General features: G+C 42.6%; 1 protein-coding gene and 1 long non-coding RNA gene across 3 annotated transcripts in view; one reads left to right on the top strand and one right to left on the bottom strand.

Moving 5' to 3' along the window:
• The first annotated feature begins 5,096 nt into the window (after nucleotides 1-5,096).
• LOC148900389 (uncharacterized) lies at nucleotides 5,097-21,619 on the top strand. Of its 2 annotated transcripts, XR_016114447.1 has the most exons (4): nucleotides 5,097-5,277; nucleotides 5,523-5,646; nucleotides 18,214-18,391; nucleotides 19,021-21,619. It is a non-coding gene; the product is annotated as an uncharacterized LOC148900389 (long non-coding RNA). The 2 variants fall into 2 exon arrangements; XR_016114446.1 differs by lacking the exon at nucleotides 19,021-21,619 and having other exon boundaries at nucleotides 18,214-19,014.
• LOC148900388 (SMAD family member 6-like) overlaps nucleotides 6,801-26,888 on the bottom strand; it is a 30,771-nt gene continuing 10,683 nt past the window's right edge. The window contains exon 4 of the mRNA XM_088992038.1: nucleotides 6,801-7,746. Within this exon, the coding sequence (XP_088848164.1) occupies nucleotides 7,109-7,746 (638 nt within the window). The 3' untranslated portion in view covers nucleotides 6,801-7,108. The remainder of the gene's footprint in view (nucleotides 7,747-26,888) is intronic.

The following is a 26,888-nucleotide window of genomic DNA, read 5'->3' as shown; positions in this document are numbered from 1 at the left end:
GACTGGTACTCGTAAGAGGGAGCACATAACTCCGACACTGGCATCCCTTCACTGGCTCCATTTTAGAGTTCTTTTCAAGACCCTATTATGTTTTTTCACATCTTTATTCGAAGTACCAAGAATTAAAGAGGCTCAGAGGTGATCAAGCCTTGACATTTGCTGGTCAATCTCTCTGGAATGACCTCCCACTGAAAATTCGGCAAGCTCCCTTCGCTGCTCATCTGCCACAAAACCTGCCACAAAACTCATTTGTAGTCTTTGGCATTTGACTCAGTATGGCTCAGACTTGGTCTTAGTTTTACTCGCTTCTGCTTTCTCTTGTCTTTGTGAATGATTTATTGGTTTGTTGTTGTATACAGTTATATGATAGTTTCTCCATGAACAGCACTTTGTATGCAGCGTTGACTATTAGAAAGTGCTTTATAAATACAGTTGAGGTGAGTTTAGTTGAGGTCAATTCCATGGCCTCTCCTCTAGCAAACTCCAACATTATAATTTGCCCAAATGAGTCAAAATGGGTACCAGGAACAACACGAAACATTGAGAGATGGCATCTAATGTGGGTGTAGCATGTTGTGGAGTTTGATGATCAAAGGCCAAGGAGGGCTCATTCATCACTGGCTGGCGAACTTCAAAGGGGTATACAACTGCTGTACGAGCTGTTTCTTATTTCGTTACTGTTATTTCCCATGCATCGGACATTTCTGACAATACTCATTCATCATTACAATTGAATATTCAAGGGAACCCTCACAGCAATGCAAAGTCAAATGTTACACAAACCAACCACAAATTTTGTATTTTATATTTTAGCATAAAGCTCCCCTCTTTTCACACTCCCCTGCTTGCACCGACTCCTCTCCAAGACATCTCCTTAGCACAACCTCTCTTACATGTAACGCACAATGTCTCTCTGATAAGAACTCCGCTTGATGTTGTCAAACACCAATGGCAGACCGTCTGCCATTGGTCTGCCATTGGTGAGAATCTGCCTGGACGCCTTGAGAATCAGTTCTGCAGGTCCTATGGCATCAAATGTGTCGATCTAACTGATGCTCTAACCAATCAGATTTTGAGTTAGCAACCCAAAAGGGGTACCACCGCCTTCTTAAAGCTGCTGGTCAGCGTCAATTTTCGCAAACTATGATTGGCTCAACACTCGCCAATCATAGTTTGTGAAAAATGCTCTGATTATAATCCTCTAATGACAATAGCATACTGGCCAGAGCTAGCACACTGTGTCTGTAGCGAGCTGCAATAGCAAATATATTGTGTCCATTTACTATAAGTTTTATCAACCCACAATGGCTGAAGGATGAGAAGAAATGGATTTGGTTGGAGATTTAATGTTCAAGCCATTTTCAAGACACACTTTTCGAGAAAAAATAGACATCATTAAGAAAGATCGGTCAGTTATTTCCAGGCTAATGGTACCCTCTAGTGGACGTGTAGTAAATCACACCACACTTTTTTTAGTCTGGATTGATTCAGACATAGCATTACTGAAGGCCTAGCGAGGAAATCCACGGCCCGCCACTGTCAAACACATACAACGGCAATGTTGTCTGTATTTCGAAAAATATGATTCGCGCCTATAAAGTGAAATGGATCATATTTTAGGTTGTTGTTTGTCCCCACACTCAGATATATGGTAGCTTACCAGGTTGTGTCACTTCGAAATGTTCTAATGTACTTTTGGGACTTTCATTGGCATTTTCTTCTGACTGACTTGACTGTTGACTGAAATTTGTTGTTGACGTATTAAATGGAAGGATATCGTCAAAAAGGTACTCTATGTGCTGGAGACACTCTTAACGAGATCTATTTGCCTCAACTGCATTGAAAGACAAACTCCTCATTCTTGTTCATCTCCTTTGTTTTATCATATTATTTTTATTTTTATTCTGACCAGCCAGATAAGTAGTCTTAATAGACTTGGTGTCAAATCAAGAAAGTGACAATCTTAAGATCTAGATGATGCTGGTTGAGTTCTTGAAAGAATGCCACGTTATGGTCCAAGTGTTCCGTGACACTAAAGAACACATCTCCCTGCACTGCTGTAGCGCTCCGAGACAAGCAGGTACACTGTGAGATCAATCTTTCGACGTTCCAATGGGGTTAAAAAGAACTTGAGGAGTGTTTTGGCTCTTCTTCAAAAGCAGCTCCAGGCAGTTTACTGGTCATGGCTGAAAGAGAAGAAGGCTGTCTTGAGCAACCCCTCCTCACCCCCAGCCCCCAGCCCCCCTTCCTGTGTCTCTGTCTCCATATAATTACACTATGGCTGACAGACATCGGCCTTTAAAATTACAAAACAAAGTCAGGCTGGAAAATAAACATTAATGTGGCAGATTTTCATGATACAGATGTCAGTCATTTTTTATTTTCTCGTGTTGGTGCATTGAGACAACACCGAAACGGTTAGCCTTGTATTTTGCAGCAAAATCTTCGGTTGCTCTCGGCTAATTGAACCATTCGGGTGATTTTACGCATGTTTTTAATTGAGCTTATAAAACTCACACTGAAGTCACACGCTTTGAAAGTGGATCAAGTGTTTCAGTATTTCCATTGGCTGGGGAATTCTTGTATTTGCACATTTCAATGAATGATCAATCAAAGATGTGACTTGACGGGTGAGCAGATCGAAACAAAGTGCTTCCTAGCACATATGAAAGAACATTCAGAAGTCCTCCAACGTTTGTGATTCATCAAGTACATTGTTACATGTATTACATTTTCCAGAGGTTATTTCATGAGGCATTTTCAATGTGTATACTTTTATTGAATAAAAAAACTACTTGGTCTAATTTTTTGTCGTTGTTGCACAAATGTTGTTTGAAGGCATACATCATGTAAATTCTGCAGCGTGTAATTTCATCATAATAGAAGGTCATAGGAAATGTCAATAGTTTAATTTTTAGTTTTTGTTGTTTTCCTCTTCATATTTTTTTTCAACTTTGAAAGTCATTCAATGTGAACGCAACTTGACAATGAACACAGAGAAAAGTTGCCTTTTCAGCAAATGGTTGTCCAAGTTTTATCGTCAAATGTGTTCTATGTGCAACATACAGCACAGATTTCTTTCCTCGCAACCACAGGAGAGAAAATTTTGTGAAAATTGACTGCTGGTCTCAAACTCAAGACAGCAGAATGGAGAGAAGCTCCAACATCCCAAAGTAGTTACAGTATTATTATGAGTACAGTATTGCCTTTTTTTCTCATTGCATATATTATGGGAAAAACATTACAGTAATTCACAGTATATCGTAATCTCACACCTCACGGTTGTCAAACGATTTATGGTGCCTGAGTAGGCAGCCATCAGCAAGTGCTCTCATGAGCCTTGCTTTTTTGTTGTGTTTGTCTTGTTATTGTGTTTTCTTTTGTCGCGATAAGAAGAAAGCAGCGTCAGCGCAGCAGCGTCAGCGCAGAGTGCCGATGCGTGTGTGGAACTGTCGCGGCTTGGAATTGAAGCGGATTTATGTGGGACAGGAGATGTGAGACAATGTCTTTTCGTCAATGGATGCTACAGCTTCGTGTTTGCTTTCAACATTTAGCTTGTAGTAGGCGTACAAATTCCACCATGACGTCCCTGATCCACTGCTGACATGGATGCTTTGATCCTCTCCTCTTTCATCTAGAACTGCTTCACGTCATCACAAAGAGGGTACAGCAAGTCCTGAAGAATGAATGACTCTGTGTCTTTGTGTTGTCATCTTTGTAATTTTGTTTTTTTTTTGTTCTTCCCAAGATGGCGGCGCGTGAACACGCAGCGGCTCCCCTCTCCCGGCAAATTGGCGTTTTCATGTTTATGATGTTTGTTAAATTAATTATAAATGCCTTGCATGCTGGGTCTGAGAGGACAGTAATTTCATCTGTTTGCATATTTGACAATAAAGCTGACTTTGACTTTATTTGAGTGTGCAGCAGTCTGTCTTTTTTTTTTTTGGACTGTCATGTGATGTCATTGGAGGCTCTCCGCCCCACTTTGCTAAATGTGCTGCTAATAACCTAATGTTGCGTGGTGTGTTACCAAAGCATTTTTCGACAGCATCAGTGCTTCACTAAATGCCACACAACATGGTCATGCACTTTAGGAATGATCATTAAAATGACGATGTATAATTAGATCAACATATTGCAAGCATGAAAATACTCAGTATGTGTTTTGTTGGCCCGTAAATCCAATGCGCCTTTGATTTTCCATCTTGCATTCATTACCGCAGTGACAACAACATCGTAGTCAGAACAGGAAAAAACGAGTTCTTGTCATGCTGGATCTACCAGCATGACAAGAACTCGTTTGTACCAATGGACTGTTTTCATCCTCGGAGAGATGGAAAAACAAGACATCAATGTGTTATGTATAATGCTTTATGTTTTTCATGACACAAATAAAGGAAATGAACAAAGGTGTGACCTGTGATGGCGACGAAAAAGAAAGAAGACATCGCATATTTAAGGTGATGAGGCAAAAAGAAAAGCAAACAAAAAGGAGACACACTGTAGGTGAAACACGGAATGCTTTGTACATCCCCTCTGAATCCTTCCATTGTGTCCTACCCACTAATTGTAACCCTTGAGAAGCCACTCGCCTGAAATATGCTTTGGAATGTTTTGGAAGAAGGGTTATATTTGGTTCTTCAGGATGTTTACGAAAGCTGCTATTACCACATATTCTATAAGATGTAATACATGAATTACAGTTCATAATGACAACCATCATGGAGTTTTTTTAATGTCAAGGTTCAATCTCAGTGTAATGTGAGTCTGTTTTTCCAATGGAGGGCTGTGACTGACTTGTGGATGCATCCTTACGCTTCAACTAAACTTTAATCACTGGTTTGAGCAACACACCCGCCGAATGTCTCCAGAATGTTTTTTTTTACAGCTTTGCATCGCTTGCATGGCATTTTATTTCTTGCTCTTACCTTAGTCTATTGTAAATAACTGTATTGTTGAAAGACTCTATACAGGATGTCGTAAACGGCAACTCTCCCCCGCTACAGTCAATTGAGGCCCCTGTGCCCTACTGCGGTTTGTTGTGTAATCGCTCAGTTACCGGTATGTCCTTTAGTTCTTCCTGCTGGCACCCTGACGCCATTTTCTGCTTTCCATTGCTGCTGCTGCTTCTATTTGATGCCGCGGAAATAGTTTGACTTCATTGTGATTCATACATATGTAATGATATTTTAAAAGGTTTTGAAATTTGCGTCTGGAGTCTGTATTGCGTGATCTGTTGATGGAGATTGGAGATTGACTGTGGACTGTTGATGAGAGGTAAGAGTCGTCATATGCAAACATACACTATCTGCTTACAGCATGTGAAGGACTCTTAAACTGGGAACTACATATTGTAAATATAAAATAATTCGGTCATAAACAATCAGTATTACTTGTTGAGTTCACTCCAGGCATGTTGGGCCCTCGCTTCATTTCCAGAGCAAGTGTAGCGTGAAGTTCAGCCTAACTGTAGGCGTATGTGGAATTTTTGTTCTGATGGTGTTCTGCTCCAATTTACACAGAATTGGATGAAACGGGGTATTGGCGGGTAAACTGCAAGATCTCCCCATGCGGATAATGTAGTTGCATGTTGAGCGGGCAATTGGCGAGATCTTCACACCGTGTCTGTGTGCATTGGAGGTTGAGGTGAGTGATACATAAACCATACAAACTAATATGCACACAAACATACACACACAGACGCACGCACACACACACACACACACACACACACACACACACACACACACACACACACACACACACACACACACACACACACACACACACACACGCACGGACACATTTTTCATTCATATTTTTGAATTCACTGGCATATTTTATGCATGTCAAGTGTATAACAGCTTAATGTTGAGCACTTACCCAGTCCGTCCAAGCACTATTCTCACCTTGTGCTGCCACGGATGATTATTTTAATGGTTGACTCGTCACCGCTAACAATTGCAATTAGTCGAGTAGTCGTATCATTTGTAATTCGCAGTGTAGTGCGACAGCAAGCAACTGCTCTTCTATACAGTAACCGGCATCATCTTGCAACCTGAAGTTATATTACCGTATTTTCCGATGTATAAGACACACCGGAGTATAAGGCGCACCCCCAATGAATGATGTATTCTCAAGCTTTTTCCATATATAAGGCGCACCAGACTATAAGGCGTACCTTCAATGAATGAAAAAGGTTTTCCAAATTTAATATATAAATATCTAAAAGTTTTCCAAATATAAGGCACTGCAGTAGAGGCTGGGGTTATGCACAACTTCTTCTACTTGTGGAAATGGAGTCTGTAGCTCCCGACGGTAGTTGCGAGACCTGTTGTGGCTTTATATTACAGGGTCATCTTTTGAAGAAAATCAAGGCGTTTGGGTGCACCTTATACACTGAAAAATACAGCAGAAATTACAAATAGAAAAGCATAACTGGAATGTTTTTAAAGGATGGTTCAACTTAAATTGATGATGATACTCTGGCCTCAACATTTTTAGCTTTGCATATTTCGTATATTTATAAATGAGAGCAAGAAGTACAGTGTACTAGCATGCCTTGTTACTGTGATTTACTGTCAAAACTGTCTCCACGTATACAAGGTGTATCTCAACGTACGGTTCTCTAGTATTCACCAGTGACCAGTCCAGGGGTGTCCCTGCAAGTCACACGAACCATAATAAAGAGTGTTGAGAGTGAAGAGATGAATGGATGTATTTTGCAAATGCTGTAGAGCAACAAACTGTCCTTTCATAGTAATGATTCAAACAGTTTCAGAAGACGAAAACCACATTATATTTAATTGAATACAAATGCTTTATTGACATGTGTAAGGCATATTTTGAAAAAGTGAAATTATGAAACCATAAAGTGTATATCTTTACATTTGCAAAATGACGCTGAGAAACTCTGTAATGCATATAGAAAGAATGAAAAGTGCATATTCTTGTTCCTTTTTGTTTTCTCCATAAACACATGACACTACACATAAATAGTTTCATCGTAAAATGACAAAATGAAGTATTTACATGGTAATATATTTTATAAAATATATAAGCTTTATATTAAATCTCGGTGGATTACAATTTGGATCCAGGCTGGGTGCTATCTGTGGGTGTTCAGTAGCACCTCGAGCCAGCACGGGCAGGAAGTGATGAACTGTCTCGAGTAGCAGGGGCCCCATCCTTTCCCAAAACTAATACGAACACTGTGGGGGTCCCAGGGCCCCTCCTGGCTTTCAGGCTTCAGGCCTTTCTCAGCCATCCAGTTGGAGCACTCATAGTCAAACATTTTGAGAGAGAAGCCCGGCATCACCCTCTTCACGCTCAGCCCTCGAGCGCTGAGAAGGTCCAGAGTGGGCGAGTGGACGAAGACCGGCTGCTGGCTGCGGTTGTACACCCACACGCCGTCGGGCTCACGGCTCAGCACGATGCCGTGGCCGATTTTACTGCGGATCTGTTGGATGCTACTGCTGTTCCTTCCGTGAGCGGGGTAGGCTGGAAGTATAGCTGCGCCCTGGCTGCCTCGGTTTTCACGGCGACTGTAGTTGGCATTGGTGTGGAGCTGGCTGAGGCAGAGGCCGGTGCCCTGAGGTAGGTCGTAGAAGATGTTGAGCGAGGCTTCGTAGGCTGGGTAAAGGCGACCCACGCGTGTGCGCTGCTCCCAGTAGGCAACGCTGCACCAGTGAGAAGGATGCTCGCAGGAGGTCGAGGAGCCCAGGGATCCCAGGGAGGTACCGGTCCCTGAAGGTGCGAAAAGAAAAGGAATGAGATTAGATTTCTCATATACACTTGTCAATGCCAACAAGACGTTCTCGCTGAAAATTGACACCATCATTCACGGCAGGCTCAGGATCCAAGTCACTTTTGAATTAGAGATACAGGAAGTGTGCTTAACCAGAAGGTTCAATAAGATTGGAGGGGATGAGGAAGAGGCATAAAGATAAATAACCACATGAGGGAGCATTGGCTGGTTGACAATATCCAACCCAGTCGCCATCTTAAATGGGGCCTCTTCCATTCACTTGTAGTGAGGTTAACTGTACATATTTGGCACCAATTAATTTATCATAAATGATCAGATAATTTTCAGATTTTGACACCGATCAGTTTTTTTAGAACCTTTAGACCTGCAGTGATACGAGACAGGTGCACAATTTTAACTCCTAGTTTGTGTTGTAAAAGGTGGTTAAAAAACAAGAAATTCAATCCTTCACAGATCACCTCAACTCGGTAGACATCAACATTAAATTTACTCGTGAGGACATTAAAGAGAACCAACTAGCCTTCTTGGATTGTAAAGTAATTATAAAAGAGGACAGAGCACTAAAAACAGAAGTCTTTAGGAAGGCTACGCACACTGACCAATACTTACTTTTTGATTCTAACCACCCTTTACAACACAAACTAGGAGTTATAAGAACCCTCCAGCATAGGCCTAAACTAAAACCAACAAGCATTGAAGGGAGAGAAAAGGAGTCAAAACATATCAGGAGAGCACTAACTTTGGGTACCCTCAGTGGTCATTCAATAAATGTCAGAAATAAAGAACAGGGAATGAAACAAAACATTCTCAAGATACAAAAAGGAGAGGAGTAGCAGTACCTTACGTTGCAAGAGTTTCTGAAAAACTACAAAGAGTCCTTTGGCAACACAAAATTCCTACTTATTTCAAACCGCTAAACACCTTAAGGCACAAATTAGCGCATCCAAAAGATAGGCTGCCAAATGAAAAACAAAGTAATGTAGTTTATTCGATACATTGTAAGAATGAAAATTGTAAAGAGCAGTACATTGGGGAGACTCAACAAATTCTCAAAAAAAAAAAAGACTTTATCAACATCGCAGGGATAATACAAGTGGGCCTCAATCGGCAGTACATTTGCACCTAAAAGCTAGCAACCACTCATTTGACGACAATGAGGTTGAAATCTTAGCGAAAGAACATAGATGGTTTGAGTAAAAGAAGCGATTCTCATAAAACAACTAAATCCTTCATTAAACCGGTATGGTGGGGTGAGGTTCAATTTGGATCGTTCATACAATAGCCTGCTTAGGCAACACATGTTAGGCAATATTCGTAATGCTGATGAGGTGATACCGGATGGAGGGGGGCAAACAGGCCACTCGTTAGTCAGGAATGTAGGAACAATCAGTGGGGCCACAGGGAGTGGTCCCCTGCTCCCCCCAACCTGAGAGTAGGGAACTATCAAAGCTGTGTCCGGCGCCGCCATGTCTGGACATGAGGGATATATAAATAGGGCCGATACGACCAGTAAGACTTTAGTTCGCTGACGAAGCCTATTGGATAGGAGGCGAAACGTCCGACACCTTCAAAAAAAGTACAGATGACGGCTGAAGAAACCTTCTCATCGATGAACTACTCCTGTACGACTGAGAGCTTACGCAGACTTAATTATTAGCATTTATATTAACTCATTCACTCTCATTCCCGCATTTATACAGGAACTGAAAATATGATGTGGAGCGCCATTCCAGAATTTGTTCGGGTTTTGGTTTTCCTTGCTAGGGGGGTGCCGATCAAGTGCTGGTCAGACCTCTGGCACTGTTTTTCCCTCCCACGAGGGGGCAGCATTTGCCTTTTGTACACCCGCCCCCATTTCTAACTCAGATAACTTCATACCCATATAACTTTGGAAGAAACTCTTTTTTTTCTGATGAAAGAGCGTCTAATTGTTTATTTAGTCTTAAAACTCAATATTCTGTGGGTCCTGGAATTTGAGTGAAAAATGACAAAAACCCTGGCACTGGAGTGGACACTTTTTTTGCATGTCTTCCAGTGAATGACTTAGTGTTCAATTATGATAGGATTAAGAGTTGGATATTAGAGCCTAAACACGGTATTTTACATGTAAAATATGAATAATTTATTTTATATTAATACTGGATGCATGTGGGTCTCATGCATCACACTGGTGTCTCTTTTGTCAATTCAGTAGTTCCATAAAAATTTGGGGGTAAGAATTTTGAAAGCAAACATATTTTTTTGTGTTGTGCTCTTGCCCATAATCTCAAGAGAAATAGATGAAGTGGAGGGGCAGGACGATTGTGAGATTCCTGGTTTAAGATGGCACTCACTCTGCACGACATGAGAATTTTGTCTCCAATTCCAGGCTACATCTCATGTTATATAAATCATTATATAAGTCGCTGAGATCCAACTTCACTGAAACAGTCTGAAATTATGTCATTCCTGCAAATATGTGCAATATAGTGTATGCAAATGTATCTTTGTTAAATATCTATGCCAATGACATACAACTATTTCACCATTTCTTCATGGGGGCCCACAGAAATTACAGCCAATGCATATTCTTCACAAAATCAAGCTCAAAATGAGTATTTTGTACAAAATGTGTATTTTGTGCCATCTTCGTTTGTTGGTGCACCTTGCGATTTCATTTTCAATGGTTAAAATACAGCATGTGCCTTGTCTCCACACGACTTACAAAATCCAACTTTAGATGGCTCAAGTCCACCCTACAGTAGAAGCCGGCAACTCAAATTATGTTTCTGTACTCTAGCCTGAGCTGAGAGGCGCCTGATCAATACGTTTCACTGTAAAAGATGCTTACTCCTCCTCTTGAGCCACAGAGCACTTTTATTTCATTGTTTGCTGTAATTGGTTGACTACAGAAAAAAATGCCCATGCAAACCGAAACTCGGTAATACATGTTCATAGTGTTTCTCATCACAACAATCTAATGGATGTTTTTCTGCACTGATGATAAAGTAGCGGCCTGCTGATTGTGTGGTGAGCACGTCTGCCTCACAGTGCAGAGGTGCAGGGTTCGATTCTGGTTCCAACCTTCCTATGGGGAGCTTGCATGTTCTCTCCGTGCCTGCGCATGCTTTCTTCTGTACTCCAGTTTCCTCCCACGTAAAAAAAAACACGCATGGCAAGTTGATGGAACACTGAATTGCCCCATGATGTGATTGTGAGCGTGATTGGTTGTCTGTGTGTGCCCTGCAATTGTTCAGGGTGTCCCCTGCCTACGGCCCAAAGACAGCTAGGATAGACTCCTGCATGCCGCCTGACCCTTGTGAGGATATGCAAATCAGTCAAAAGGATGGCTGGATAAATATATTGTATAACCACATCTTACAATGCAGAAAATGAATTTTGTGAGGTTGAAACATTTCAAACTGAGGGCCTTTCTACAAGCCTTTCCATTCTTGTCACTGCCCCCTCATTTTTAATCATTATGATGACTGGAAATAGCTTCCGGAGAGGAAGGAAACATGCTCAACGGTTGTTTTGAGACACTGTGCTTTAAAGGACAACTGACGTCTCCGGACAAGTTGTGTCCATAATTTGTAAAATGGCTTCAAATGACTTCTACTGAGCGTATTTTAATAAGATCCCACCGCATATAGCTATATTTTAGATTTTAAGGCTCGCACAGAATATTCAGGAAGTCTTGTTTTTGAGTTGGTGACGAGTCCGTACGTGACGTGAATAAAGGACCCCCCTTGACCGACAAAAAGACACATTGTAACAGTCCTTCCATCACGTCAATGTATTTTGCTGTACTGTTTGTCTGAAAACCTTGTGTTGCACCCAAAAGCCGCCAGAAGAGGGCGTCCAAGCTCCATGGAAGGAATTTATCAGCCTGTGGAAACGGGCTGATTCATTCCTCACGGGAGCTGGTCACCATTTTTGGGTGTGACATCCCCCCCCCCCCCCCCCGTTTGCCTCAAAATGACACAGAATAAATTCTTTAATCGATTGCAAACATGTATGCTTTCCTCTTCAGAACAATTTGAATCATATTCATAACTGGATGTGTAACAAGAAAGCATATTCTCCGAATCTGAAGCCATTGTTTTGATTTTTCAGCAATGCAAGACGTCTTGGCGTGACGTCCCGAACTGGGGGCGGGACTTTCTGAAAATGCCCAATTCGCAGCTCAATTTTTTGCAGATTTTGGACACTTTAAGTCATTTTTATTGGTGTTTTGCATTTGAATAAAAATATCATACTGCGTGTTTTGGGTATTTTAGATGCTATAAAACGTTTTTCTGATGTCAGTTATGAAACAAAAAAGTGACGTCGGTTGTCCTTTAAGGCTTGTTCAGGAATGTATGGATTAGCTTGATCTATGTCCAGAAAGGATATGTTACATGCTCGGAAAATGTGTTTCAAAAGTACGAGACAAGGCAACAAATTATCAGATGATCAACTTATATCTCCCAGTAAGCATTTTTACATTGTTTAGTGTTGCACTCATCGCCATATCCCTAACTTTGGTAACCGCCGATGGCACTGCATATTGTGTTTACATTTTATTGGTTTGATGTTCGATCATATACAACTATTTCACACTGCAACAATATGGTGTTACAGGCTGCTTCGTTGCCATGCATTGCTGTACTGTAGTCTTTCTGAAAGAGGACCATGTGCTCGACTTTACTTATTTCTAATAGACAATAAGAAGGCACAACTGTATATGCCTGGTTGGCAGCTTTTATTTTTATTTGCCACCTTGGGAATTGACAATATGACGTAGAGCGCCATTCCCGAATTTGTTCGAGTTTGTTTTTTTCTTGTTTGGGTGCTGATAAAGCGCTCGCCATGGCCTCTGGCAATGTTTTTCCTTTCCACAAGGGGGCAGCATTTCTTTTTTGCCATTTTAGCACTGTTCCAGCTTCAGCGGTTGATAAAGTGCTATATAAACCAATATGCATGTATTGCATTGTATTTTGACAGCCACCCTCATTTCATGCTCATATAACTCCAGACCCATATAATTTCGGAATTTACTCTTTTTTTCTGATGAAATAAGAGAGTCTAAGGTTTCTAACACTGTATTTAATGTTTATGTATATTCTATGGGTTTTGGATTTCAAGTGTCAATGACAAAAACCCTGGCACTGGAGTGGACACATTTTTGCACATGTCTGGCTGTGAGTGAGTTAAAAGTGTCAGCAGTCCACTTCTTCCAGCAATATCCTCTGACTTCTCATCACTCCTTCAACTACCGAATTTGAGTTGAAGGTGCAGGGTAGCAAAGAGGAGTGGGGTGAGAAGCATTCAGCTCTCTGTCAACCCTGTGCAAGGCTGTGAACCCTGGACCCCCGCCCCCTCCCTCAAGCCCGCATGCTATCAGCTCACATTAACTCCCTCACAGAGTGATGCCATTATTTTTCTCCAGAGACTCTACTGACACAGAGGATTTAAAGACCTATGCGCCCATGGCCTCATTCTTGTCATATTCCTCCAAAGCGCCCCCCACTTCCACCACCAGAAAGGCTACCACGCTTTTTAAATTAAAAAGGTGAATTTGGGTGAAATTGGTATCAAGATTAGGTGTGCTGTGTTTATTTAGGGTCCGTGAGTCGTTAATGTGGAACGTAGGAGTAGGCCAATAAAGGACATGATAGAAATAAGTCCAAGATACAAGCATACATTAGGTGATGAGATAGCACCTTACATATGCATGGGAAAATTGGGCTTTGTGGTTTTAAACAAACTGCGATCACGTACACATACACAGTCTCATATACACAAACAGCACATGCCCAGAAAATTGTGCCCCACGTGTGTCATTAGTGAATTCCAGGCTGTTAACTCCTGCAGTCTGGAGTTTTTACAGCTCTCGAATCACATACACACACACACACACACGAACACGCACACACACACACACACACACACACACACACACACACACACACACACACACACACACGCACACACACACGCACACACGCACACACACAGACGCACACACACACACCTGTCATAAGTTAACACATGAATGTAGGCAAAAACACAGCTAAACTTTATGAGCTCACAATATTTTTTCCCCCTAAAGTCAGCATGAAACCAACATAGTACACTGTCAGGAAGTTTCGGCTTTTTAACAGTTCAGGAGACTCAACAAATAGACAGGAAGAAGACGAGCGAATTCTTAAGAACCAGAAGCTCCAAAGACATTTCTTTCGTTAGCAAGCCACAGGTTAGGTCAGGTCAAGTCCAGTTCTTTGTCAAAGTGCATTCTCTCGATGGAATGGAGACCGGGGCTTTTTGTCACATGGGTAAGTTGTCACATTGCAATTATCTTCCCTGCCAGAGGTCAGATCCAAAAAGTGGAATGCTACTTTTCTTCCTTTCTAGGGTCAGGGGTCGTGACTTAGAAGAGAATGGCACATTGTGAACTGAGATGGGCGCCAATTAAACATTTTGCACAATCCAAAGTAAAAAATCTCATTTTTTTTGTTTTGGAAAGAGCATCATCCAGACAGCAACAGAAAGGACTTCCAAAACTCATCTGTGGATGCATAAACATAAAAAAAGGCTTCCAATCAAACTAGGTGTTGTCACGTTTTGCGAGGTGGTGATGGCGGGTTCGGATCCCAAAAAGCAGGCAGGAGGGAGCAGGAGGTTGTTTGACAAATTGTATTAAAATAAAGTCAACAGGAACAAAATGTAAAACATCAAAATGATCTGAATGGAAAAAAATACAAAGTAGCAAAAGAAGACCAAAAGTAAAAGTCCGCCAAGGTTAAACAAACACGTACACAATGCATGCTGCAACCAAGCAGCAAACAAACAATGAATCGGCACCGGATGATCGTGCCCGGTGTCCTTTTAAGTGTCATTGATTATAACGACCAGCACCTGCGAGGCTGCCGGCAGGGCTGACGTCGCTACCCGCTGGTCGCCAATCTGATCGGGACGACCAGCACCTGTGCAGGTACAGGCGGGGCAGACAGCGCCCCCCGTTGGTCGCCAACCAGATCATGACAGTACCCCCCCTTCAAGGGGCTGCTTCCAGAAGTCCCAACAGTCTCCCAAAAGGTCCACTCGCCAGGGAACGGTCGGTGGAGAGGGCAACCGCTGCCTCCCCAGCACACAACGGGCGGCGGCCTGATGGGAACGGGACTCGGCCTGGGGTGGACGAAGACGCGGCACGGATCGTCGTGGGCGTGAGTGCGATCCCTCTCGCACGTTCACGCGACGGCGCATGGCTCTGCGTGGACGTCGAACTGCCAGGCGCAGAATGGCACCCCGTACGGCCGTATGGGACCAGGTCTCGGCCGGACGCCGACGTGGGCGTGAACTGCCCGGCTCCGGGGGAACGAGACCAGTCCAGAGCCGCTCCGGGATCCAGCGGTGAGTGGGGTCTCGGACTGACGTTGACGCGGACGTTGCACGGCTCGTCGTGGATGAGACTCAATTCGTCATGCACGACGACAGCGTGGCTGGACGTGGGCGTGCAATGCCAGTCACCCAGTGTCACCCTGGACGGCCACCTGGAAGGAGGTCTCGGCCGGACGTTTACGTGGACGTTGCGGCTCGTCGAGTGACGCAATTCAAACTCGACGAGGCTTGCGCTAACGTGGACGTAGCATTGCCAGGCACAGGGTGGAAATGAGACGGGTCCGATGTACCTGCGGGATCCGATGGTTGGCCGATTCATTCTGTCACGGTATGCGAGGTGGTGATGGCGGGTTCGGATCCCAAAAAGCAGGCAGGAGGGAGCAGGAGGTTGTTTGACAAATTGTATTAAAATAAAGTCAGCAGGAACAAAATGTAAAACATCAAAATGATCTGAATGGAAAAAAATACAAAGTAGCAAAAGAAGACCAAAAGTAAAAGTCCGCCAAGGTTAAACAAACACGTACACAATGCATGCTGCAACCAAGCAGCAAACAAACAATGAATCGGCACCGGATGATCGTGCCCGGTGTCCTTTTAAGTGTCATTGATTATAACGACCAGCACCTGCGAGGCTGCCGGCAGGGCTGACGTCGCTACCCGCTGGTCGCCAATCTGATCGGGACGACCAGCACCTGTGCAGGTACAGGCGGGGCAGACAGCGCCCCCCGTTGGTCGCCAACCAGATCATGACAGGTGTCAATGCAATTTTGTTTGATATTACAAAAGTGTATGCCAATCTGTAAACCTTAAAGTTTGAAGACATTTTTAAAAAAGATGAAAACTTCACATTGAGCCAGGTTATAATGACATTTGGTCAATCTATACTGAAACTGAGAGAAACAGACAAATGCAAAATATGATAAGCTAGCTAGCAGACAGCAAGACAATTGGAGAGACAGAACATGGGATCAATGGTTTTCTTCTCACTCACTCACTTTTCAAATCAAAATATTGTTGCGGCATGTCGCATTGGCGGTCGATTCACAGTGTTACGCAGCCTTTAAGATGACTTCACTCGCGCTGGCTATGAAGCCAAAACAACACTTTTATTCAGGACATTTGTCTTATGCTGGCAGCATTGGGAGTAACGCAATATAGCACTTTACAAAAACATGAAGTTTCTCGGCAACATCGTCGTGCAGCATGTTACATAAACCTAATGCACCTATAAAGACATTTCATTAGTAATGTGTGGCGTCCTAAATATCCCCATGGACTGGGGCAAAACACCGCACTTCAGACATACTTCAGCTGGTCATTTTTTAATCTGCTGGTTCCGCTTTGGTCCCTCACTCAAGAAAGATCGTACTCGTTTCTTCCTCGTGTCACTTGTCACTCCTCAACACCCAAACAAATTTCATGAAACAATTAACTCAGCTTCAAGGATAAGTCAAGTCGAAACACTTTTCACGACATGATTTAGTTTGATGTGGCCCACTAAATGTGGTACTTTGACTACTATTGGATTTGCGGGATATGAATTAAGCAGCAAAATCCAACCATTTATATCCATCTCAGGGTGCAGCCATTCTGACACCCGCTGCTCACTTAAAAAGACATAACAGTTGCTCAGGGTTCTGTTAACAAGCTGTGTCATTATTGGTCGCCACTGATTGTCATTTTGTCTCAAGCTATAAAAATGACATTCCGGTCCTAGATATTTATTGAGATGGCTCTCAGAGTAATTTTTTGTCTAACTACTTGACATGGTCATTTGTGAAAGTGCCGTACATTATGCATTGACATGTGGGAGTCTGTAATAACAATAATAAGAACACATTTCATTTCTAAGCGCCTTTCAAAACTCTCAAGGACACTTTACAGTGACTGGATTTTTTTTTTTTTTTTTTTTGCGGCAGCCATTCGCACCAGCGTTCACTCTACCTGGAAGTCACCTTTGTGTAAATGTGAGAACTTTGAATATTTCTTTGTGTAATAAAAAATAAATTAGAAAAACAGCGACTCGCTGGTGGTCTGGATTTTCATTGTTTTTTAATCAGTACAGTAGCCTAAACAATTTCGAGTCTCTTTCTTACCTTTTGTGTAATGACATCTAATTATGTTCATAAAAGCGCATGGAAACATAACAGAGACAAGCAATTATCTTTAAAATAAACCAATGCCTCCACATATTCCGTGACGTCAAAATCAAAACACAAACAAGATCAATCATGAATGTGTGGCGCAGCATGTCGTGTTTAATGTTTCTGACAGGGTTCTGAGTGTCATCAGGCTCAGCTTGGCTTTTTTTCTCACTCAAGGTAGAAAGAGCTTGTGTGAGTGAGTGCGCAGAGGGAGGGAGGAGCTTAGTATAAGTTAAAGTTCTTGGGTGGAATTTTTTTTAAGACAGGTTAAAATGGGAGGTTATCAGTATGTTTATGTTTGGGTCGAGGAAGTGTGTGTCTGGAACATTGTGCGTGCCTGTACGCATTCATCTGGAGGCGAGGGCTGGCAGCAATTAGAGCGTCCTGCAAGCATTTAAGCCAGCCAACCTTAAACTGCACGGTTTACCAATTAGATAAGTAACTTTTGTTGCTTTATTTCAAAAGCACTGTCTCTTAGTGCCAATCTCACTGTAAACCATTTCCCCTCATCCAGAATGTTTTGAACATGCATTTTTTGCACTTCTTCTCTTGACCTAGGGCTTCTCACATACCTGGGGAATATACACGTTCCATGGTCAACACCTTCATTTTGTTACAGTGCTGGCAATACAAAGTAACACCCAGAAGACTGATATCTCTACCAGACATTGCATTGAAAATAACCCAATCTGCTTAACCAACAATGAGGACCTTATGCATGCTTTTTATAGTTTATCTGTGATGTCTCTCCTCATCTCGTCATCAAGTGTATGCCTAACAGTTAGTTGGCAGTTTACTTCCAATCAAAGCAACTCATCTCATTCTCTCAAAATAATAATAATAATAATAATAATAATAATAATAATAATACATTTGTTTTATAAGCGCCTTTCAAAACTCTCAAGGACACTTTACATTCACTGGATTTTTTTTGTGCAGGTGAGCAGCGGTAGCCATTTTCGCCAGCGTTCACTCTACCCGGAAGAAACACAGCAGCAAAGTTATGAAAAGAAGAGGAAAGGAAAGAAGTAGAAAACCAAAATAGAGGAGCCAAAAAAATGCATCGCACTCACATCTCATGTGGCGAAATTTCTGGGGAACAGAACCACAGTGATCTGTGAGTGAGCAATGTAAATGCTCTTAGCCGGTGGGGTAAGAAACAATGTCAATGTCAATCATTAACTCATTCACTGCCATTCACAAACTTATTTGGGAATTGAAAATATGACATAGAGGGCCATTCCTGAATGTGTTCGGATTTTGTTTTTTCATGCCAATAAAGCGCTGGCTATGGCCACTGGCAACTGTTTTCTTTTGCAAAAGGTGGCAGCATTTCCCTTTTCCCATGTTAGCGCTTTGTTCCACCTTCAGCTGTTGTTAAAGCGCTATATTAACCAATATGTATGTATAGCATTGTATTTTGGACAGCCACTCTCATTTCAAGCTCATATGACTCCACACTCATATGATTTAGAAATTAACTCTTTTTTCAAGGTTTCTTACGCTGCATCGCTGCATTGAATGTTTATGTAGACCTAAAACTCAATGTGGGTCCTGAAATTCAAGTGTAAATGACAAAAACCCAGGCACTGGAGTGGACACATTTCTGCACCTCTGGCAGTGAATGAGTTAAAGGGGACTTAAATATGGCCGTCAACATCATTTATTATGTGTCCTCCACTGCCTCATAGTTGCATCTTGTTATTTAAAATTTATAATAGCTAATTTCTGCCCTCAATTTGTCAGGTGCAAGGGGAACAAGACAAGGACACCTCCTGTAGTTTGGCACAGAATGATCCAAAGTGAAGTGGCTTGGCTGCCTGGTCTCTACAATACAATACATATTGAGTCATATAGCACTTTAACAACAGCTGAAACTGTAGCAAAGCGCTTAACATAGACAACTATCATATACAGGAAAGAAAGCAGTCACAAAGGTAGTAGAAAGCACCAGGGAATGAAACTGAGATCAAGTCTGAATAATGCTGAGTCAAATGCCAAAGAGTACAAGTGAGTTCTGAGACGGGTTTTAAAGATGGGTAGCAAGGGGGTTTGTTGAACGTTCAGTGGCAGGTCACTGAGCAATAAAGTAGACATTCAGCTTCAAACTGCAATTTTCGGGGGAAATGAGCTATTGAGCTTCTTTTCCAGTCATGACTAAGAAAGTTACACTCCTGATATGCAAGATATGGATATGAGAGCTGAATTGTTGTCTTTAAATTCACAAGTTTCCAGGTCACAGCAAGAGAGGCTTCTTATTCCCAACCTCAACCTGCAGGGGAGCAGGAATAAAGTCAGGAGAAATTGGGGAAGTCAAAGGATGAAAAAAAGGCGAAAAGTAGAATTGGAAAATGAAAGAGAGAAAACTTGCCAAGCATAACTCACATCCATGGAAGAAAAACAATGGAGAGAAAGACTGTGAGAAAGAGTGGGAGGGAGGGAGACCCTTGTCTTTCATCCACTGCCAAGGATTAGATTCCCCTCCAGTTATTACACTCTTCCACTGTGCTGAAAGAAGCGGAGAGTTTTAGTCGGGGTCGGGGGTTGCAGGGAAAAACAAAAAGAAAACTCAGCGATCTAGCATTGTCACTTCTGACGTTTTGTTTCAACAGCCTCAAATTCCCCCAAATCAGTGCTTCACAGATAATTCGGACAAGAACAATCCCACCTCCCCCTCTGGCGCCGAATGCTATTTTCTTTGTTTGGGACAACAAAAATTAAGCAGTGACTTCAAATCCAGCACACCACAAATCCAGCTGGCGTCTTGACTATCTCTGCCATCAGAGGACTGTGTTATCGCCAGACATTGGCTTCAGTCAGCCAGAATGAGGCTGTGGCTCACAAACACGCACATCGCTCCGCATCCTTTTTCGATCATAAGACCTTTTGAAGTCACAGTGTAAAAAAAAGTCTTGTTTAACATGACAACAACAAAAAAATCCATCATTCAAAATCTGCCCAACTTCTTGGGATATGAGTATGGCAATCGAATTCCTCCGATGTGCGACACTCGAAGAATTCTTCCAGAGGAAGAGAGAAAGTGGCCAGTTTCCTGCATCTTTCCAAGTCGGGCCAAAGAATTCTTCACGTATGACATGCATCATTCATCCTGGTCAACTGGATGTACAAGCATTCTACAGTATAATCCACACAGAAGCTTTGGCTTGAGGGTTGACACAATATACCGGTAATGTTGGACCAGGTTTCTGAACCTTTATAGATCTCTCACTGCGATATCTTACACATAACACTTGATTAACTACAATTTTACTAAATTATTTTGAGCCACTCAACTAATTTGAACCGTACAAAGTGTTGGTTATGATTGTCATGAGCGAGTTGACAGCTGGGCGGGGCCTCCGCTCCCGACATCCGCCAGCTGCTGTCAATTCCCTCACCACTGACTTTTGGACATTTAAACCAGACGCTGGCACTCACCCAGCGTCGGAAGATACTACGCCTCGCGCCTCGCCTGTGCCTTGAACTGCTATTCGGTACGAGAGTTGCTTGGCCGGAGGTATTTATTAGCCACGATTGCGTCTGTTTGTACGCCCTGTATCGTATGCTGTTTTGCACCCTCGTGTGCCTTTTTATTTTTCTACTAGCTAGTGAGGTTGGGCGGATTGCCCCCCGCTCACCCACGAGCTTTTCTGTTTTGTCACTTTTTGTTCAACAAGTTTTTTCCGAGTCCGCGTTGTCTCTGATCCGCGCTTTTTGTTAATAAATCCTCTGCCAGCACCAACGCCTCTGTCACCTGCATAGCGATCCTCCCCAATTACTAACGTTCCAACTCGTCAGCTGCCACTGTCGCCGGCGGAGCGTGACAATGATTAAATCAGGGGTGGGCATTTTGTCAAAAGGTCCCTCGGGGACGGACACCGATTTTGCTTAGCAGTCTGAACCAGATGAAGTCACTTCATTTCACTTTAACAACATAAAATTACAATCATTTCGGTGGAATATCCATGCGTAATTATTGTCATTTAAAACTTTATGGTTATGGTTGATGGCACGGTGAACAACAGGTTCGCACATTTGTCTCACGGTAGGTGGAGGGCTCAATTCTGGCTGCGGGGCTCCTGTATAGAGTTTCCATGTTCTCTCCATGCCAATGTGGATTTTTGTCCAGGGACTCCGGTTTCCTCCCATATTCCAAAAACATGTATATTAGGTTAATGGAACTCTCTAAATTGTTCCGAGGTGTAAATGTAAGAAAATCACGACCCATCTAAGTGTGCTTTGCCATTGGCTGGAAGCCTGATCAAGGTGGGATAGGCTCCAGGACGATCCTTGGAAGGATAAGCTTATTCAAAAATGGATGGATGGTTATAGTTTTCTGTTAAATCTTTGTGAAATCATTTTTTTTCCAGAATATTTTGTTAATAATTACTTTTTGTTTCACGCAAAGACCTCCTGTTTAGGCCTTACGATGATGACAGAGATAATGAGAGAAAGAGAGAGAGAGAGAGAGAGAGAGAGAGAGAGAGAGAGAGAGAGAGAGAGAGAGAGAGAGAGAGAGAGAGAGAGAGAGAGAGAGAGAAATTATATTTTTTTTAACTGTCCTCAATTTAACTACTATTGGATGAAAAGGCCGCATACTGTATGTTCTATTTTGTTTATTTATTCAAAGTGTGTGTCAAAAGAATGATTGTAAATATGATGGCACATCTGTGTTTTAGTTTCTGGAGTATATGGTCCAGATTCGATAGCAATGACCAACTAATTAAATACTGACAGAAGCATGGTCAGAATAAAAACCCCGTATTGGCCGACAGTCCTTAATTTGTGGTGATGATCTGTGAATTACCGCTGTTCACATAACACTGACGGAGTGATAATGATGGTTTGATTAGACTCGAAACGACGATGGTTGTGTATCCAGGCCGCTGATGAATGACAAATAACGGGCCTGAAAAATTATGTAAATTTACCCACCTCTAGTAATTATTTTTCACTGCGGTCCTGGATGGGCAAGCGTACATACTATATGCCATTTTGTGGATTATTTCTATTATTAATTCATGATAAATGATGGGAGGAGAGATCACAAAGATTATGGCAACCTGTCCACTTTCATTGCATCTGAAAGACAAATCACTGCCAACCAGGATGGGAAACGTGACTTGATTCTCACTTGATATAGCCCTTAATACAGGGGTCGGGAACCTTTTTGACTAGGAGAGCCATAAAAGTAAAATACAGTAAAGTCTCGTTATATCGATATCGGATATATCGATAGTCCCTGTTATATCGATACTATTTCTGTGCACGCACGGAGAAAATTACATGCAAACAGGGTCGGATATATCGATAGTCCCGGTTATATCGATATTTTTTCGGACTCCCTTGAATATCGATATAACGAGACTTTACTGTATTTAGAAATGTTTTTCAGCGAGAGCCACACGCACGCGTGCGCACATACAAACGGTCGCGTGCGCGCGCACATACAAACGCTCGTGTGCGCGCGCGCAGACACACACACGCGCACGCGCGGCCACTTTTCAACAAAATATCAGAATGTATTATTTAAAATAACTTTGTGATAGTACTCACCGATAACATGGATGTTTTTTTCCGTTCCTCGTGTTTGGTAAAAATCCAGGAAAACGATCGGAATGAAATTCAATTTGCCGGTCCAGAGGCGAAGTTACTGCTAGCTAGCCTGTACACGGCTCATAAGCTTCCACACTTGCTATCTGCAATCTACTTCTCGCAGAAGTATGTCGATGCTAACGTTAACATGGGGCTTGTTAAAATGTCACTGACATTCGACTGTTTCATCGATGGTATTGTTTCATTGCAAATTAGAATCAGAACATTTTCTCTCCTCTAATGCTCCGGTGCATTCAGGCTGAAGTGCACAAGTTGGGCTCATTGAAAGGGGCGTTTACCTGTTTCAACATGACGGCCACTATCATCCAATCAACATGGCGCTTTCGGCCATTCTAGGTCAATGTCATCCAATCAAAATTGCGCTTTCCGCCAACTGCAGCCCCAACGGGAAATGAACGACGAAAAAAATGACAATATGTATTATAATATGTAATATTTATCGGCGAGCCATATGCAATCATTAAAAGAGCCATATATGGCTCGCGAGCCATAGGTTACTGACCCCTGCCTTAATACTTTGATCAATTCTGATTGGACTCTTATTTTGTCACCGTCACTGGTGTGGGATGGCCACATTGCTGTCGGACTGGTTAGAGCTGACATCAGTCATCACCAATTAAAGAGTCTCTTTTCATTCCATTTAAATGCAGCACGTTACGCCACAGTCTGGGCTGGCAAGTGGGTGCTCAGAAACTGCCACTCCCCACCATTGTTTGCTGTGCGGTGATTTAAAAATATATAACAGTGGCTCCAAAGTTTTGATGCCCACATAATTTATATACTTATGACTGAAATACATTGCATCAGCTGTCTACCCTGTGCCAGCGTTCTGGGCAGAGGTAAGATTTTGAATTACTTTCTACCATCATACTGTATTGACGTTGCAGGCCTGCCCAGCATGGTGGAGACCGGTCTGCAAAATTGACAAACAAGCACAGTGAGCCTTGCGCTGACTCAGAAACAGTCTTTTCCCATATTGGATTAAATCAGACGAACAGCAACACGTCAATGTCATCAAACTTGGATGACGTTGATGTGTTAAGTGACACAAATTAAGTGTTCTTAAAATGGAATCCCTCTATGTATCTAAACAGATTAGTGAAGTTTTCCTTTTAAAGTTAGTTAGTTTGGTTTTCCTGGAATAGTGTTACTGGAATCCGGGTTTATACAGTAACTGTAAAAAAACCCGCAGAGCCCCCTTACCTGTGGTTACATGTTTGTGTTAAACACTCCACAGATGACATATTATACAAAAACATAAATCGGATGATGAATGAATAATATGTCCAAGTGATGGATTATTTGATTAGGAATACATGGTGGCGGAGAGCAAAAGAGTAAGGGAAAGGCAGGTTGTGATAGTCGACATCCCCCCGCGCCCCCTTCGAACACATTCCTGGACAGGCAGGCCCTCTTCCTCGACACTTCCTCCCTCGCTCAGTCAGTCGTGGAGGTCAAGTTGACAAGTGTCACGTTTGAGCCTCACGTGAGCCGACTATTTGGCCTTCACTCCTCACAACGTAATTACACACATTAGTGATGGAACACATCCACTTGTTCCCCTCTGAGGAAGAAATTCCGACTAATGGCTAATTAGAGGGAATTATCTGAGTATGAAATTGAAGTAGCGCATACGGTGGTCCACAAACGGATCATACTGTCTGCACAGCAAAGTCAAATATGCTAAGCTTTATATGACGAGGGAAAAAACAACCTTGGGCCTGATGACTGATCTCCATTGCTGTCAAAACTCCATAAGATTGGACAAAAAAGTAATTTACTCTAGTTTGTGTGTCTTGTGTGGCCTTTGCGAAAATGAGATGATTCCGTGATGAATACCCAAGTATTGCCGACGCATAAAAAAAGGCCGCCACGGCTTGGGAAAACAAGACGAGTGTTGCTTTTCCAACGTAAACACATTTAGAATCATTCCACATTGCATCCAGAGTCACAGCACAGGGTACTCTGTCCTACATTTCGTCGAGTTAGTCCCTTTCAACATCTGCAAAGAATCTTTAAGTTCAGCAGCATGGCAGGATTCCATTAAAAGCCAAATTGCGAGTTGGCAGAAACTCTTAGGGAACAAAGGAAAGCCACAGCCAGTCCTGTAATTTAAACCTTATTTTAAATTGCGAAGGTCGAACAACATGGACTAAGGCAGTGCACTGGTAGACGCAGAGAACTGCAGGACAAACGAAACGCAATGGAATTACTTGTGCGTTCAATAAACACGAAAGGCAAGAGAACACATAAAATCAGTCGGTGGAGCTGACAAAAACACGGGCATAAAACTGATGGTAGATCATAAAACTGGGACACACGTGATCCAATCTAGTTTTTGACTTCACACAGTCAGAATGAGGACTAATCTCACAATACTCGCTGCGAGTGTCAATATCCATAATGACACAGCATTGTGTGTGTGTGTGAGGGGGGGGGGGGGGGGTGGAACTTTGTACCATCCTACCAATTACACCAATCGGTGTTCGAATGGCAATACGACGCGTGAGTGCGTACGCGAGGGTGAGGTGCTGAGCGGCGTACGGGTGTATCGCTCTCTCCGTGACCAACTGTTGTCACTTGCGGACGTGCTGCGTTTTGCTCTAGCGTTTAATATAGGTGTACGAAGAGTTTTAGCCCCTAATCATGCCTCCAAAGAAAGCAAGTGCTGTTAAAAATGACAAAAGAAAAGTAGTGCGTACAACTATTGCATTTAAGAAAGAAATAATCGCAAAATATGAAGGAGGTGTGCGAGTGTCTGGTCTGGCGAGGGAATACAGCATGGCGAAATCTACGATCAGTACGATATTAAAGAATAAGGAGGCTGTGAAATCTAGTGATGTGGCTGTGGGAGTGAGATCAAGTGTCATTGGATAGATACAGTAAAGTCTCGTTATATCGATATCGGATATATCGATACTCCTGGTTATATCGATACTATTTCTATGCACGCACGGAGAAAATTACATGCAAACAGGGTCGGATATATCAATAGATATGTCGATATTTTTTCGGACTCCCTTGAATATCGATATAACGAGACTTTACTGTATTTGAAGAGAAAAGAACATCTTGTAGCCGAGTCATCCGTAGCTGTCACGTTCCGAGCGAGAGTGACGGCAGCTGACTCGTCGGAACGTAATGGAATGTGGCAGGGACGTATACTACCCAAGCAGGATGTTTATTTACTAATAAAAGAAAACACAGCGAGTAAGAAGGCAGAGGGTGATCCGACGCGCTTACTACGCCAAAAAGCAAATGGCACACAAGGGTGCAAAATTACGCAATCCCGGAAGATGACATAAATTTACGGGACGCAGGGAAAATAACTCGGACCGGACACACTCGCGCATCGAAAGGAAGAGTCCAGGTACGGTGGCGAGTTGAGTCAATCATCCGGCATTGGCGAGGTGACCGCGAACCGTATAAATGCCCCGTGTCCGTGATTAGAGAATTGACAGCAGGTGGAGAACGGCCGGGAGAGGCGGAGGCGGAGGGGAGTTTGACACCCTCGCTTTAAAGTATTCAAATTGAACTACCAGTAATATTTTTGACTTGACTTTCGCCTGAATTAATTTTCCCCTTAGCTTTACTGTTATACTGTATTTTGGTCATTCATTCATTTTCTGATTTGCTTTTCCTCACAAGGGTTGCAAGGGTGCGAAATCATATTCTAGCGTTCTTCGGGCAGGAGGCGGGGGACACCCTGAACTGGTTGCGGGTCAATCGCAGGGCACACAGATACAAAGAACTATCTGCTGACATGACGGCCAGAGCTGAATTTGAACCTTCTGCACTGTGAAGTCGACCTGCTAACCGTTGGACCATCGGGCCCGCTCATTTTATGCAATTTTGAAACCATTTATAATTCTTTGGCCTGAGTAAAAATCCTGAGTATTTCGACTTATATTTCTACTTGAGTCATCAAGGTCATGCCAGTCCATCAAACACCACTCAGTGATACAATGACATATTCGAATGGCTGGTTATTTCTCATT

The sequence above is a fragment of the Hippocampus bargibanti genome, linkage group LG03 (genome assembly GCF_051943395.1).
Source record: "Hippocampus bargibanti isolate YZ-2025 linkage group LG03, ASM5194339v1, whole genome shotgun sequence".
Lineage (NCBI taxonomy): Eukaryota > Metazoa > Chordata > Actinopteri > Syngnathiformes > Syngnathidae > Hippocampus > Hippocampus bargibanti.
This window is presented reverse-complemented; position numbering and strand designations above follow the sequence as displayed.